This window comes from Labeo rohita, chromosome 16, assembly GCF_022985175.1.
Source record: "Labeo rohita strain BAU-BD-2019 chromosome 16, IGBB_LRoh.1.0, whole genome shotgun sequence".
Classification (NCBI taxonomy): Eukaryota; Metazoa; Chordata; class Actinopteri; order Cypriniformes; family Cyprinidae; genus Labeo; species Labeo rohita.
The window spans coordinates 36,338,573-36,355,230 of NC_066884.1; the positions used below are offsets into that span (position 1 = coordinate 36,338,573).

General features: G+C 36.3%; 1 protein-coding gene across 1 annotated transcript in view; it reads right to left on the reverse strand.

Moving 5' to 3' along the window:
• Nucleotides 1-10: 10 nt before the first annotated feature.
• tgfb2 (transforming growth factor, beta 2) overlaps nt 11-16,658 on the reverse strand; it is a 39,134-nt gene continuing 22,486 nt past the window's right edge. The window contains exons 2-7 of the mRNA XM_051131658.1: nt 15,722-15,885; nt 9,852-9,984; nt 7,460-7,570; nt 4,971-5,139; nt 2,640-2,793; nt 11-2,468 (exon numbers count right to left, since the gene is read on the reverse strand). Coding sequence (XP_050987615.1) covers nt 2,310-2,468; nt 2,640-2,793; nt 4,971-5,139; nt 7,460-7,570; nt 9,852-9,984; nt 15,722-15,885 — 890 coding nt within the window. The 3' untranslated portion in view covers nt 11-2,309. The remainder of the gene's footprint in view (nt 2,469-2,639; nt 2,794-4,970; nt 5,140-7,459; nt 7,571-9,851; nt 9,985-15,721; nt 15,886-16,658) is intronic.

Sequence of the window (16,658 nt, forward strand, 5' to 3'; positions counted from 1 at the left end):
AGGAAGACACTTTGAGATGTGTAGAAAACATTTCTCCACGATAAGCGTTATGGACGTCAGCGTCCGCGGCTGCTGCAGTGCATTTGTCAAGCTGGCCTCCGCACAACATCTTCAAAAGGATGAACCGGGGTTACCGTCTCTCACGTACACGTCCATTATACGTCTGTTCACATTCTTCAAATCCTTTCATCAAAATCTCTGAGTTCACTAAAGCAACACACTCTTCCCACATCAATAGCTATGTTTACATGCACTCAAATAATCCATTTAGAATTGGATTGGTGGCTCAATTGGGCTGAAAAGCCTTCATGTAAATGATTTAACTGAGCTCGATCTGAATTAAATTTTAATCAAACGTAAAGGGGGAGCTTTGTGTGCTTTATTTTTTTCCTGTTGATCTGATTCAGGTCTACAAAGCTTAATACTTAAAACTAACAGGAAACGAATAAAGCATGGAAACGCTTGAATCTGACTATTTTATATTTGTTTTTGTTTATTTACATACTCCTAGAAAACAATCCGCTTCCAAGTCCGCTTTCTTTTTAGATACGTCCAGTTCTGAATGGGAACTGCAAATGCGCTACAGTTTCGGAATAAATGCAATGCACATGCAATCAAATATATTCACGCAAACAGAATTTGAGGCTGTGATTCGATCTGGATTCGTTTCGATCGGTGCATGTAAACATACCTATTGCTAATGACCCGCCCTCGCCTCAGTCTCCGATGACATCACATCCTTTCAGCACTGTCGAGTTGGTGACATCACAGCTTCACCTGCTCTAATAAGGGACTATGGGGTGCATTCTCGAAGTTGCCACTTTTGCATGCTGTATTTCAGCACAAAAACCAGCGTGTTATTTACTAACCACCCGTATTCCAGTTTAACCAGGCCCTACATGTTTGGTAAAGCTCTGCGCAGTGAGTATCTAAAAGTCACGGCCATTCTTTTCAGAAATTTGTGGCTGTTTGCAGCTGATTTCTTTTGTGAATTGTTCTCAAACCAAGCAAACAGTGTGTGAACACTATTTTAAGGTGACCGTTACGTGTACGTAACCCTACAGTAAGCACTAGCAATATTAATCAGTACATATTCATGTAATTACACTGTAACAACATCACCTTAAAATACAGTACAGACTATCTTCCGTCCATCCTAAAGAAACTAACTTCTGGCACCATTTCTGCCTGGGACCTTTTTTTGTAATGTTTACAAAAGAATAAGAACTAGCTAGACATAAATTTGTAGACAAACATTTTTAAACTTCAGAATACAGCGTTTAACGTACTTCCACATATACGTACATAATCATAAACACTTCTTGCTTTGCAAGCTCAGTTTCACACGCTGTTAAGTTCTGAAACACAACTAAATATCACAAGTACACGTTGCATTCTCAGGGGCGCTACAGTGCACGCTAGCATACTTCTATGGTCGCTTCTCTCTTTCAGATCTTGGCAGAGCAACAGTTTGAAGAGCAATGTCTACATGTTTATATCTGCATAATAAAACATTTGGCTTAATTACACAGACATCTGATGGAAATTCTATTTGTTTTGTTTGTTCTGTATTGCTTTGAAGCATTTCATCTGCAGTTGTGTACTTGTGTAGAGAATGATTCTAAATGACTGTCTGCAATGGAACAAAATGTCTTTGGCTGCTTGGAACAACACGACTTGTTGGTCTTGGACTTTTTATTTACACCATTTAAGGTCTTTCTGAGGCTTGCATTAACCTTCCGGAATATTTCATGTCTTTCTGTCGCCAACCCTTATGCAAAAACGCTTTATTTGCACCATACTCGAAGTTCGTTTGTGACAACTGTACAGTTTGCGGCAACTGTTCGCCAGAAGTTTCCAGCTCTTCACCAGTACTGGTGAACAATATCGTGGGATTTATATATTACCAAACAAACAATATCCGTATTATTGAGGGAAACAAAATCAACAACAACAACAACGACTTAAAAAAAAAACAAAAAAAAAAAAAAAAACAGAAGTGTTTGTTTGAAATTAATGGAACAAGGGATTTTCTCTTCCACTTGCTTCACATATAGACACCTATCACGTACTTCCAGTGTTTGCCAAACTCACATCCATAGAGTGATGAGCGGGTGATGTGACACATGCCGACAGGGCCGTTTCCAGCACAAGTTCACACGTTCAGATGTGTGTGTTTTTTATCCAATGATCTTGTTTTTTGAGAGTCTGCAGGAATTACTCTTCCCAGCATGTGTGTGATTGGGTTTTAAATTACCGTGTGTTTGTTTGTGTGAATGCGTGTTCTCGGAAATGGAGCTGATCGGTTCCTAGCTGCACTTGCAGGACTTAACAATCATGTTGGAGAGCTGCTCGATTTTGGGCGTTTTTCCGATGTAGTAAAGGATTGTGAGGGGTTCCAGATCCTGAGACACACAGCAAGGAGATGCGGATGCTTCTGGATTAATGGTGTTGTAGAGGCCAAGGATCTGAAACGGAACATGAAATGCACTTATTGAAACCATATGTAAGTCATTGCTTAACAAATTTAGAACAAATCAGCACCTAGAAGCATTATATCTAGAATTATACTAACTCCTCCTGAAATGAAAACAAATGATGAAAGCTCTCTTTCTAATAAATGAACGTTTTTGTCTTACATTGCTGTGCTGGGTGTCTGCACTCCACAGATACGGACAGGCTCCCGCACAGAAGTTGGCGTTATATCCCTTGGGTTCGTGGATCCACCTCCAACCCAGATCCTTCTTGAAGTCGATGTAGAGAGAGCGTAAACAGCAGTTGTCCTGCACATTTCTGTGGGATAATGGGAGACAAACACAAGTGATGTTCAACACAGCGGCTTGAGGGTCAGAGAAGTTTGACATGCAACCTTCTTTGTTGGCACATTTTGGTACGCTTTCAATCTGCAGTGTATGCACATAAACCATAATACTCTTATAATTGATATATATTTGGAAGATTACAGTGAGAAAAAGCCTGTTTCGACCTCAGAAATAACTGCAGTACACTATATCTATATATTCATTATCTATATATTCCTGCACCCACTGTGGCCGAGCCTGCTTGTCTCGGATTGGCCTCCACAGCCATGAGCGTGCCTGCAAAAAATGTGGACTTCCCCCCAAAACAAAATCTTCGTTCGCGAAGCCAAAAAAAAAAAAAAAAAAGTTTAAATGTGCAACCTTCAGAATAAAATGAGTCTAGTAAGGCCTTTAAATTAGCCTTGAAATTAAATTGGAATTACAATTAAGAATATCAAACAACTGCTCTATTTTTTTTTTTTTTAATTAAATTGGATTAAATTAATTACATTTCTCAGCATGAATTAGCTATAAATGTGTTTTCATACACACAACGTATTAGGTATTTCAGGAGCATTAGATGATATTAATAATCACTGTTATTAGATGATAATAATGTTTGAAAAAAATGTCGATATTTAATTTTATAAATATAATTATGCTTAGCAAATCACATTTCAAAACCAATGAATAGACTATTCATGTAAATGTTCTGCTACTTATTTTAGCATTATACACTTTTGTGCTTATAGCTCATTTAATCATACAATCAGCAGATTGCATTTCTGATCTCAATATTTATTTATTTAATAGTAATCTAAATATAATGTGTATGATAAAACTATAATCTGATTGCTGTTCATTTGTTTACAGACAATGGAGTTATACATATCAAAAAATGTCAAAGGAGTAATTAGTTTGAATTACTTTGCAAAATGTGACCCTGGACCACAAAACCAGTCCTAAGTGTAAATTTTCTGAAACTGAGATTTATACATCATCTGAAAGCTGAATATATAAGCAATTCAACTATGTGAAAATCTGGTGCGAAAAAAAAAAAATCTAAATACTGAGAAAATCACCTTTAAAGTTGTCCAAATGAATTTTTAACAATGCATATTACTAATCAAAAATTAAGTTTTGATATAATTACGGTAGGGAATTTACAAAATATCTTCATGTAACATGTTCTTTACTTAATATCCTAATGATTTTTGGTATATAAAAGAAAAATAGATAATTCTGACCCATACAATTTTTGGCTATTGCTACAAATATACCCGTGCTATCTAAGACTGGTTTTGTGGTCCAGGGTCACAAATGTATATTGGATTGATGTAATATCTCTGTGTCTAATTTAATTCTAATTCATGACCAAAACAGATTTCAGTATTTATATGCATTACAGTTATTGCAAACACACAGATTTTTGATCAGTCAAATTGTCTGTGAGAATGTAGCACATCATTGATCACATCTGTGATGTGGTTAATGCCTAATGGTTATTAAACAAAGAACAACAACAAAAAAAAAAAAAAAAAGAAGAAGAAGAAGGATGAGTCCTTTGAGACGTCCCGCCCAAACCTTCTATTCCAATCGGAAATTAGTCAACACAGGAAACAAATGGGTTCTTTCAAGTGATTTCTTAAAATCCTGAATACTGGCCAACGCTTCTAATCAGATCAGTCCAACCTTCACTGAAATGATTTTCAATCTCAATTTTTCTTTTTACGACTTGGAGGGAAATGTCTGCTAGCTTCTCAGCTTGTTAATACTGGATGTTTTCATGAAGGCCGATATGTCAGGAAATATAAAATTAACAGCACATTTGTATAATGTGAGTGAAAACATGATCGTGACAGCAATAGGCTGGACGAGCGAGAATACAGATGACTTTTATTAAAAGACAATCGAGCCACATTTAGCTTTAATCCAGCAGTGAAAAGTTTTCCAGTTCATTGATTAAGTTGAGTCTGGATTGATAGGTGGTCCGGTCTGCTTTGATATGCGGCCCGCTGATTGCATAATCCTGGACTGAAGTCTGGCTGTTTTTAACTAATCACAGATGAGTATCTATAGAGACACCAGAAGCTCTCTGCTGTGTTGCGGTTCACATACAGACTGTGGGAAAAGGTCAGTCGAGCGCTTTGTGAGAAGGTAGCACTGTACCTGGAGCAGAAGGCCGCGTCCAGAGCGCGTTTCTGTCTGTGGCTCTTGTGCTGCGACTCCAGCCGGTACGAAGGAAGCAGCATCAGCAGCAGGTGCGGAGACTGGCCGCTGTGGCGCCGCTTTTTAAACATCTTCAGATCCCCTCCGTGCACAAAGCTGTCATCTATACCTGTGAACCGCACAGAAACCAGACAATGGGTTAGACTGTTTTTATTAACGTTCGTGTATCATAAAAAGTAGAGCATTGCGCAAGCAACAGTTTTTCAAAGTTGACAAAATAAAACAAAGATTACTGCAATATGTTTTACCAGAAAATACTGTTCTTCTACTTCAAAACATCATGTTTAATTCAGTGTGTTACTTGGGATTTTTTTTTGCAGTTTGTGAATTTACTAGCAATTGTCTAGCAAACATTTCTCAGTGAAAACTGTTTCTACACCATTTTTTCCAACATAGGTTCAGTTTACAAGGAATGCATTAACCAATAAATAGTTTACACTGAAAAAAGTCATACGGCCATGACATTTATTGGTATTCGAAAAAAAAGTTGAAATAATATTTTGGCTTGACACTAAAGTGTTGACACCAATGTGGAGAACACATATTGACTAGATTTACTGACTACAGAAATTATTGTGGGTTTTAAAATATAATGCATATACACTGCCCTCCAAAAGTTTGGAAACACCCCTGGCAAAGTGTGGTTTTGGACGATATTAGCATAAATCCTTTAAATTAAATTTTTTTGGTGCAAATACTTTAAAGTAACGTGACATTTTCATTGAAGACCAGCAATAATTGATTTTGACCAGCAATAATTCATTTTGATTACTACATAATGACAATATATACATGTCAAAGTCAGACATGCCTCTTTGCCAGCTGTGATGCCTGGTTACTGGTTTAAACTTGGCCCAGGTCTTTAAAAGATTTTTGGGTCAGCACACCTTAATAGTTTCAACAACTGATTGCCAATTAAGTTTAGAATACAATGAATTTAGGCCCAGATTATGCAGAGCTGTAATAGCTGCTAATGGTGGATATTTTGATGAATGGAAAATTTACGTTTTTTCTGTGTATAAACTGTTTATGTAATAAAATATGTTTTCGTATTTGTGTTGTCCCTTATGAGTGCAAAATGATCACAAATTAAAAAGGATTCATGCCAATATTGTCCAAAACCCCACTTTTCCAGGGTGTTTCCAAACTTTTGGAGGGCAGTGTATAAAACATAAAAAACATTACAAACATCAAAATAAACATTAATGTATTTCAAAGTTGTCCTTAAGTAAACAAAATTACATTAAAAATTTAGCCTTCATATTATACCTAATTTAGCTTTTGTTTATGGTGAAATTAAACCAAAATATTATAATGACTTACATTAAGTAACATTTTCATTTTGGTCTAAAGAAAATATATTATTTAAATATTGTATGGTCTTTGTATATATATATATATATTTTTTTTTGTCTTTGGGAAAATATATAATATATAAGTTATATATTATGAATTGAAAATAAATTACCGATAAACAGTATTTCAGGAACATTAGATGATATTAATAATCATCAATTATTATTAATATGATTATTATACTATGATTGCAATTATTGATAATCATCAAGAGGTTCATTAAATCATTCATTAAACTGTGATTTAAACTTGTAAATGGTAGGGTTGATCAAATATTGTTTAAAAACAATGACAAAAAATTATTTAACAAAAATATAATAATAATGAAATAATTACTATTATTTCACCTTTTTTTTATATAGGATCAGATCAAGGATAAGAATCAATGTGTCAATCAAACTTCTTCAATCCAGCTGTAAAAGCATCATGAGCATTCAATTAAAAATCTCATGAACCATCAGACCATTCATTAAACTGTAATCATTTAGGGTTAATTAGTTATTGTTTGAAAACACTGTCAAAACATTACGTAATAATAATAATAATAAAAAAATATTTTAATAGGATCAGATCAAGGAGAAGAATTAACATGCGTCCATCAAACGTCTTCGATCGGGTTTTAAAAGCAGTATCTGACTAGAAGCTGGAATCTAGACAAAGGGTGGAGACTCATTCATTCTTTCATTTGTTTAACATTTTTTGGTTACTACATAATTCCCATGCCTCCATTTGTGTTGTTTCATAGTTTTGATGACTTTATTATTATTGTACAACGTGACAAATAGATCCACTCATCTAGAATGAGTAGGTGTGTCCAGACTTTGGGCTGCCAGTGTGCCTTTAAGTGCATGTTTGTTTTGAATTGATTTGCTCCGATTCAGGCCTTAATCAGACCCAAACTCTTCTGACAAGAGTAAAATATATATATATATAAATCAAATCCGATGGACTGTATGAAGAATCGAAAACGTCGATTTCCATTTTTCCCCTTTCTTCCAGCACACACTCACACACACACACAGAAACAGCCCTAACTCACAAACGAACGGACTCGCACCCCCACCCAAAGCCACCTGCAAAGCGCGCCTCCAGCTCCTCGCTCTTGTTGGGGATGATGTAATTATTTGACGGCACAAATGTGCAGCAGGGACAGTGCAGGCTGATCTTGAATCCATTGTTTCTGTCTGGTGGGAGAGAAAAACAGTGAGAAACACACACATGCACAGAAAGGTCAGATAATCTACAGCAGATAAATGAGCTCATCTCTGGATCTGGCCCCTGATGTAGATCTAGCCCACTCCCATCATCCCTCAGGAGTCGCACACAGCGTCACTGCTGTCTCTCAGCTCCAGCATTCATCACAGCCACTCCAGTAACGCTGAAGATAATGCTGCGGCAGGCCGAGCTCTATCGCTCTCCTGCGTAATGTGATGGAGAGCCGCTGGGCTCGCGCTCTTATGAGCTCATGTGTGCTGACCGTGATCCTACACCTTCACCGTTGCCTTCGCTATTACTGCTATTCTTGTGAAAAGCCACGGTGAAAACTCACTCGACGCTGCGTGCGTGAAGGATCTGAACTGAGAATACAGAAATCCATTACATTTACAGTACTGTGCAGATGCTTCACGACACGTTTGTTTTAAGACTTATTTATATCTTTTGCTTTAGTGTGTCAGTGGGAAATACTGATTTTAGGTTTTAGGTTTCCAAATATACTTCAAATGAGTATACTTTGGCAAGCGTCCTAAGTGAATATACTTAAGTGTGAACTGATGTAATATTTCTGGACTTAATTGCAAGTTCTTTACGATGAAATAAAAATGTATTACCGTTCACATTTATATTAAATGTAATTAGTTGAACTTAGAAGTGTTTTTGACCCATTTAAGTGTATCTGTATATGTAATTTCATCATTTTAATTTTAATCATAATTAATCATAAGCATGTATGCTGAACTAAAATACATTTTAATGCTTTATGATACTGTTATAGCGTTTGTTAATATTTGAATTAGATTTTATTTTTAGAATTTAAGCTTTCATTTTAATTTTTAGTAATTTTTTATTTAATAATTTTGATACTTGCAAACTTTTTAAAATATGTCTATGTTTAGGTTTTAAAAAAATTAAATGAAAATAAATGTTTCTTTATATTTTATTTTATTTTAGTTAACATTTCATTTTAAGAAACAAAAATGTTTTTATTTTGGTTTTAGTTAACTCTGTTTTAATGTCACTTCTATTGAAAAATATTTTATATGTACTAAATTGCAGCTGTTATAATATGTAATTACACATATATTCAAATACAATTTTTAATAGAAATGACATTGAAACAATTACTAAAGCTAAAGAGTTTTAAGTTAACTAAAACTAAAATGTTGCTTGAAATGAAATAAATGTTAACTGAAATAGATTTATATTTTATTTTAAAATATATGTATTTTTTAAATGAATAATTTTAGAAATATATAACATTATATTTATAAAACATATATTTTATATTTATTTTAAAATATACTTTTATTTTGTTTCAGCTAACATTTATTTCTTTTCAAGCAACACAATTTTTTTGATGACTTTAGTTTTAGTTTACTCTGTGGTATTACACATTTACTCATTTTACACATTTGGAATTACACATTTATAACAAAGTTGCAATTTAGTACACTTACATTTTTTTACCTTTAAATGTAATATCAAAAAACATTTGATTTAATTAATATTATAAGTGACCCTGGACCACAAAACCAGTCTTAAGTAGCACGGGTATATTTGTAGCAATAGCCAACAATACATTGCATGGGTCAAAATTATCGATTTTTCTTTTATGCCAAAAAAACATTAAGATACTAAGTAAAGATCATGTTCAATGAAGATATTTTGTAAATATATCAAAACTTAATTTTTAATTAGTAATATGCATTGTTAAGAACTTCATTTGGACAACTTTAAAGTTGATTTTCTCAGTATTTAAATTTTATTGCACCTTTAGATTCCTTTAGATTCCAGATTCATAGTTCCACAATTCCAACTATTGTCTTATCCTAACAAACCATACTTCAATGGAAAGCTTATTTATTCAGCTTTCCGATGATGCTTATGACTGGTTTTGCGGTCGAGGGTTACATATTATCTTAAAAATATAAGATTCAAAGTTCACTACAAGTGCACATTTAATACAGTTAAGCACACTTCTTCTATTTTTTTTTTTTTTTTTTTTTTTTACATCTATGAGTACAGAATGAGTCAGGAATATTTTTGCTCCATTCTCCCATAAGAGAAAGTCTTATGGGAGAAAAGTAATGTTTTGTCAATGTTTTGGAGAAGACTAACAGACAGACTTGGACTTAAAGCCCTTACTCTTCAGTTTTGATTTCGTGATGTTGATTTCAGTTTGACTTTCCATCAGGACTTGGACCAGATACTAAATCACACAATTTCCACAATCTCCGGTTCCTTTACCTCTGTGCAGGAGCCACTCGCTGACGGCCTCCGTCACGTCAAAGGACAGCCACTCGCCCTCGGTACGGGTGCGCACCACCTTGCTGTCAATGTAGCGCTGCGTGGGTGACGTGAGGTCCTTATGACCTAAAATCTGCAGAAACAGGAAAGGCATCAGCATGGGTCGACCACAGACCGCAAACACCATCACGGACGTGCCAGTTGAGGCAGTGTAAAGCGGCACCCTGTCCAGCGCCTCAACGGCAGCTCCCTTCCTCCCGTTGGAAGCTCCCTGATTGATTAGCCAGGTCTGGGAAATGCTTGGAGAGGCTGCGGTGGCGGAAACAGATGCTGGACAGGGTGCACTGTTATTCCTCTGTCCTTCGTGGCTGCGTGTTTACGTTGGACAGCACAGCTCTTAATGCGTAAAACACTGCTTCAGCTGCAGCGCTGCAACGGCTCAGCTTCCTTCCATCGGGCCGCCGAGGTGAACGTGGGATGGAGAGGCTCAGACGGAGGCCAGAATGGAGATTGTTAATTGTAGGGTTGTTAGACTGGAGCTACAGGGGTCTGCTGTCGCTCTCGGGCCAGTTTGGAGTCTAGTTACACAACTGATGATACGGAGATAAATCTCCACGCTGAACGCTAATAACGCTTGATTGATTTAACAGGAGGGATATGAGGGATCTATTCATTTATTACTTATTAAAATATACTTCTGGAAGACTTTGTTGACAGAAATTAATACTTTAATTCATCAAGGATGCATTAAATTGTTCAAAGGTGACAGTAAAGACGTTTATGATGCTACAAAAGTTTACTGTTTCAAATAAATGCCGTTCTACTCATCAAAAAGTCCTGGAAAATAAAATGTATCACGGTTTGCACAAAAATATGAAGCAGCACAACTGATAATAATCAGAAATGTTTCTTAAACAGCAAATCAGCATATTAGAATGATTTCTGAAGGATCGTGTGACACTGAAGACTGGAGTAATGATGCGGAAAATTTAGCTTTGAAATTGCAGTTTAACATCCACATTCAATATTTATTTATTTATTTCCTGTAATTTTGCTCAAATAAATGCAGCATTTGTAAGAAAATACTTTAAAACACTTTAAAAATCTTGCCAGCCAAACTTTGAACAGTAGTGTACAATAAAAATGCTAGTCATAAAATGACTTAAGACCTCTTCTGTGATGAATGAACATGCTTTTTATTTCTGAATATTGATTTTGATCTTTTGAGGGTATAAGTCAAACATTTCAATCTCATTAAAAGGATAAAATTTTATTTTAAAACTTTATTTAGTAGTTAATCATAATCTTGTCATAATATGAAAATATTATGAGTATATACTGATACTGACAATACATAAAGAATATAAAAAATAATAGTTTAGCAAAAAATTTTATATTATTATGTCTTATAAAAATATTTTAAATACTTATGAATTAATATTTTCTTATGAATTAATATTATACACTTCTGTGATGAACATGTTTTTTAATTTCTGAATTGATCAAAAACCTCAAACTCTTAAAAAAAACTCTGATTTTTTTTTTTATCACCAAATAAAAGTAATGTCAACGATATTTATTGAATAATAATCAATGATTTTTGGGGGGAAAAGAAAAAAAAAAAGTCTGGCCTTTAATTTTGGTCTTGTGGTTTGAAAGCTTGAATAAAAGGAAATATTGGAAAATTGCATATTATTACTTAGTTAATTGCTAAAGTGAACTCAGTGCCTGTATGGTGATTAGATTCTCTATTTTTGACTCTCTCCTTGAACTAATACCAATGTAATACCAGTATTAAATGTATAATATTGCACCACATTATCAGTACTGTAGTTCACTTTAATTATAACGAATGTGTGATCATGACCAGCTCCAACAGGATCATTAACATGAGTAACACAAATGGAAGCGGATCAACCTCTCCCTTCACTGCAAACTCCTTTTAAACCCTCCCTAACACATTCACCATCTCTGTGTTAGTGGGACAGTGTTTACTGCACCTGTCATGACGGACCTGACACATGAACAGAGAGGAGGGGAGCGAGGTTAAACGGAGAGGCAGGTGGGAGGCGGGGAGCGCGGACCTCGACAGCGCTGGGATTTTATTTAGCCCTCGAGACCCTCCGAACTCTAAATCACCAAACAGCATTCCACACTCACGTCTCTCCACACACACATAAAACCCCGCTGATCGATGGGCCGGAGCCCTACAGCACCCTTAAGATAAATAAACGAACATACGAGGACAGAGGAGGAGGAGAAGTGAGGTTAAAAAGTGCATGTGTGGGCGCTTTCGCACCACGTACACAAGTCTGTTTGACGTCACAGTTCGCTTGGTGTGAAAACGGTTTTCTGAACTTGAGTGCGTAATAGTGAACCGCAAACCGAGTCCAAGTTAAATCTGGTATTGTTTGCAGACTCAGTCATAATTCAGAAGACAAAACCCTCGTGTTGTGCTTCAGTCATCTTGACCTGGAGAGGATTTTCTTTTTCCTGAAAATGCTATGTTATCACATTGGACTAAAATTTACTGACATTCCTCACAGTGTATAACAACTTCCCCCAAAAAACTGGTAAGCTTTTGGAATTATTAGACTTGTGGTGTTCCCATTCAAAAATGACCGGCCTGCATAAAATTGTTTAACTAAATATTGGATTCCATCTTTTTAGCAGCTTGTTTTCTTTCAGTGCATACACAAGTTTTGTATCTCTATCTGGAGCTGACCGATCGTAGGCCTTACTGATCTGAGCTTACACACTTACACGCTTTTGAGAGAACATTGGCAAAATGATTCACAAATAATGCATTTTTAACTCAAAAGCTGAGGTGCATGAGCTCAGATCAGTGAGGCATACGATCAATCAAAATCAAAAAGAAATACACAACCTGTGCGAATTGAAAGAAAACAAGTTCTTCCATGACAACTCTCGGGAAGATTTTATTATGGTAATGTATATGACAATGTTAATGTATTTGGTCTTGGCGGAATAGATCTGCTACGCTGCTGCTGAATTTCGGCTGCTGTTGGTTATTGCTGTAGTTGTAGATTACTGCTGCTGCTGCTGCAAGCAAGTACAGGAATTTGCTACTGCCAAAGCATATGGCAATACGGTGCTGTGAGTATTTAAGACATACTGCTGCTGCACAATAGCATACAAAATAACCCATAGCAGATCTATACAGGTGGAACTGGGGAAGGTGGAGGGTTTCAGAGGAACTCAAAGCGCACTGCTGCGAAAGGCTCAAGTGAATGCCGACCAGCCATTTAAAGGTAAAGGTTCAAACTCATTGGCTGCGTACGCGACGTGAACCAGTCAGCTTGTGCCAAGTGGTATAAGGCTGTGAATATCATCGTTACGTTAACACCCGTCAGCCTGCGCCATCTAGAGTTTCATGGAAGAACTAGGTATTTAACAAAAAGATTTGGTGATTACCCTGTTGAAGACAACAGTATTTGCTGGTTAGGTATGTTTTGAAGCATGTCAGCTGGTTTGGGCTGGTTTAAGATGGTCCTTAGTTGGTCATGAGTTAGTTTGAACTGCTCTTAAACTGGTTGTGCTAGGCAACTAGCTTCTGCTCAGGACCAAATAATGACTTTTTCAACAGAGAATATAGCACAATTAGACATTTTTGTCATTTTTGCCCATAAACACCAAATTAGATAAAGGATTTTAGCACGTCACAAGGGCTGAAAATGAGTGGTGACATAATATACACATCCTAGCTCTATACTCGGAGAAACTGGTTTTGGAAGTATTTTTGTGTATCAATTTATTTCAGCTGTTTTTACAGAAATTCCTTCGGTATAAACAAAAATATATGCATGACAACAAGAGTATAATATACATTAAGAGTATAGGGTTATAATGTGAATGATACAGCTCAGATCATTCAGTTTTGGATATATTTGATGGGAAATGTTTGAGTTCTTATTGAAATGTCTGAATTTCGATCGCAGACTTTGTTATCTTGGCAAATCTGAAAACAGTACGAGACACTGAGACAGTATGCGATCTCACATGTGACTTGCAGAAGACATTACTGTTTTTTTTTTTTTTCAGGAGAAAAATCTGAAAAGCAGGAGACAAGAGTCTCCATTTGTTCTCTATTCATTCTCAAAGCAATTTATGAAAAACAGTTAAAATATTATTAGGATAAAATTTTGTTTCTACAGAAAATTAATGTAGCCCAACTCTAACAGATAAACCACTATTGTTGGCAAATAATTTACATTAGTCTTATTTAAAGGAGACGTTCACTTCCAGAATGGAAATTTCCTGATAATTTACTCACCCCCATGTCGAAAAGAAATTTTTAAGGAAAACATTCCAGGATTTTTCTCCATATAGTGGACTTTAATAAGGTCCAGCAGGTTGAAGGTCTTTATTTATTTATTTTATTTAAAAATACACTGAGATGCAATTCTTATATACAATGACTCGATGTCACACCCCTGTGGACTGTTTCGTTTGGTTTTTCCCTCCTGTGTGCTTATTTGGTCTTTCCTGTTCCGTTTCTAGTTATTACGTCATTGGTTAATTGCTCACACCTGTCTTTGTCTCATCAGTATTCCTATATAAGATTGATTCAGTTCCGTGTTCATTGTCCATTCTTATATTGTCGCTATGTATTCTGAATGTTAGTTTACATCGTGTTTGCGTGTGGTTTCCTTGCTGTTCCTGTTCATTCCTGTTTCCTTGTTTGGCTTATTATATTAAAGTACGTGTTCAGGATTTCCTCGTCCCTGCTCCTCCTTCCCGCACACGACACCCCTGACACTCGATAGCATATCTTTTGGGATAAGTATGCTTTCTGAAGAAATTTCTGAAATAAAATTCATTTTAATATTGGGGGGCATACAACTAAAGTAAATTAATTAGGGGTTCAAGCGCGTAGCGCTGATACCCTATTGTAATTGTTAGAATGGTCAAGGATCAGCAATCTCCACGTAAAACTGATTGTGCAGACCAAACCGTAAGTCATACAGACTTGAAATTTGGAGGGATGGTAGTACTCACACCGCCCACAACGTTGCCAAGGCTCGACTCAAGTGGCCTGATGGGGGCACTTCAGTGAACAAAAGTACGAAATTGCTCATACCTCCTAAACTGTCAGCCACAGGCTCAAGCGTCTAATGCCGCTGAAATCCTTGGTTCACGCCGGACAAAATGCATGCCTCAGATTCAATCGTGAGCGAAATTTTTGGGGTATTTTGTACTTTCTGCAAAACCTACTTTTGCAAACTAGTCCTAGGTTTTTTGCGCAATCAGAAAAAGGCTGAACTTCTCTACAAGTGTATCTCAAAAAACATGGCCGCCACTGGCCGACAAAGTTTGAGCACCTGTTAAGGTGGCAAGGTTAACGAAGGACGATCCTAGGTTTTTCGCTCAATCTGGAAAAAAAACACAGCAGTACAATTCTCTGAAATCTCTAGGCCAATAATTAGCAAATAAAATGTTGAAATTTACCCTATGGGAGGCTATAATGGGGTCGTTTAGAAAAGGGGCCTATCCAAATTTACCCAAAATATTATAAAGCCTAAAGGAAAACTCAAAACTTCACGAAACCGGCTGAACACATGTGACAGGTGATTCTAAACAACCATGCAATGTTTTAAAGGTATCGGACCACCGCTGGTGCTATAACATTCATAAACATTAAAATTCATTACCTGGATTTGCCAAAAATGTTTTTTTTTTAATCACTGATCATTTCAAAGAGATCTACAATGACACCAAGGAAGCAAACCAAGTGTGAAAACAGCTGAAGTTTGCAAGCAGGTACAGAGTTGTTCATTGAGTTAAAGGAGTGGATAAAGTCAAACCAAATGCTATAATGCTGAGGGGCTGAAGAAGCATACAGGACTCACCTGGTAAAGCTCAATGCGCTGCTCAGACACACGGGCCTTTGAGTTCTGCAGCCTGAAGATCCTGAGCTCTGCCTTCACCAAGTTCGAGGCGTTCTTCTCCATGGAGCTCACGTCAAACCTGAGCCTCCTGAAGTACGGGTTGTAATGTGTTGGAGAAATTACATCTGGAACAAACAGAGGGCAGCGTTACTGACCTGCTAAGACACTTTTTTCACGCACCTGAAAGTGTACAAAGAATCCAATTCCTCTGCCAGTCCTGCAGACCACTGTTCAGTACTTCTAGTAGCGTACTGCATGAAGCTTAATGTCGACACGAAATCAAAACTGACTCAGCAGGGGAGTAGTTACAGGACTGCAACTCCCCTTGAGAAAAAAGAAGTGCACTTAACTGCACTAAATTAGTAAGTATCTTTGAAGTTTTTTTTTCTTTAATCCCCTGTCACCGTCCCGTATACGGGACGCCTACGTTTACTTCACCATATTACAAATAAATCCTAATTTAATCATGACAAACTATATATCGCTGGAAAGGTCTGACTCCTAAATAGATATTTTACCACTGTTTTGTGTTACAAATTATGTAGGAAAAGTAATTAATTAAATTATTTGCACATACAGTCCTAATTAAGTGGGCCAGAAAAGCACTTTAAATTTTAGCTAATTGCATTAAATTTAAACCAAAATAAATGTAATTGTAAATAAAATGCAATTAAGCATCTAAAGTATTTTTTCAAAATATATCATTTCTGTAATAAGCACTTTTTTTAAAGTATGCTAAAGTGCACTTCTTTTTCTCAAGGGTCTGCATATTTCTTACACAGCTGATGGCACTCGAGGTGTTTAAACAATTTTAGACCTTCACTCTGTAAATCAGAGTCTTGCAGAAGCAATGAGCACTGCGGTGGTGATGTCATTTTTACGTGCAAGCCCTCGTGCT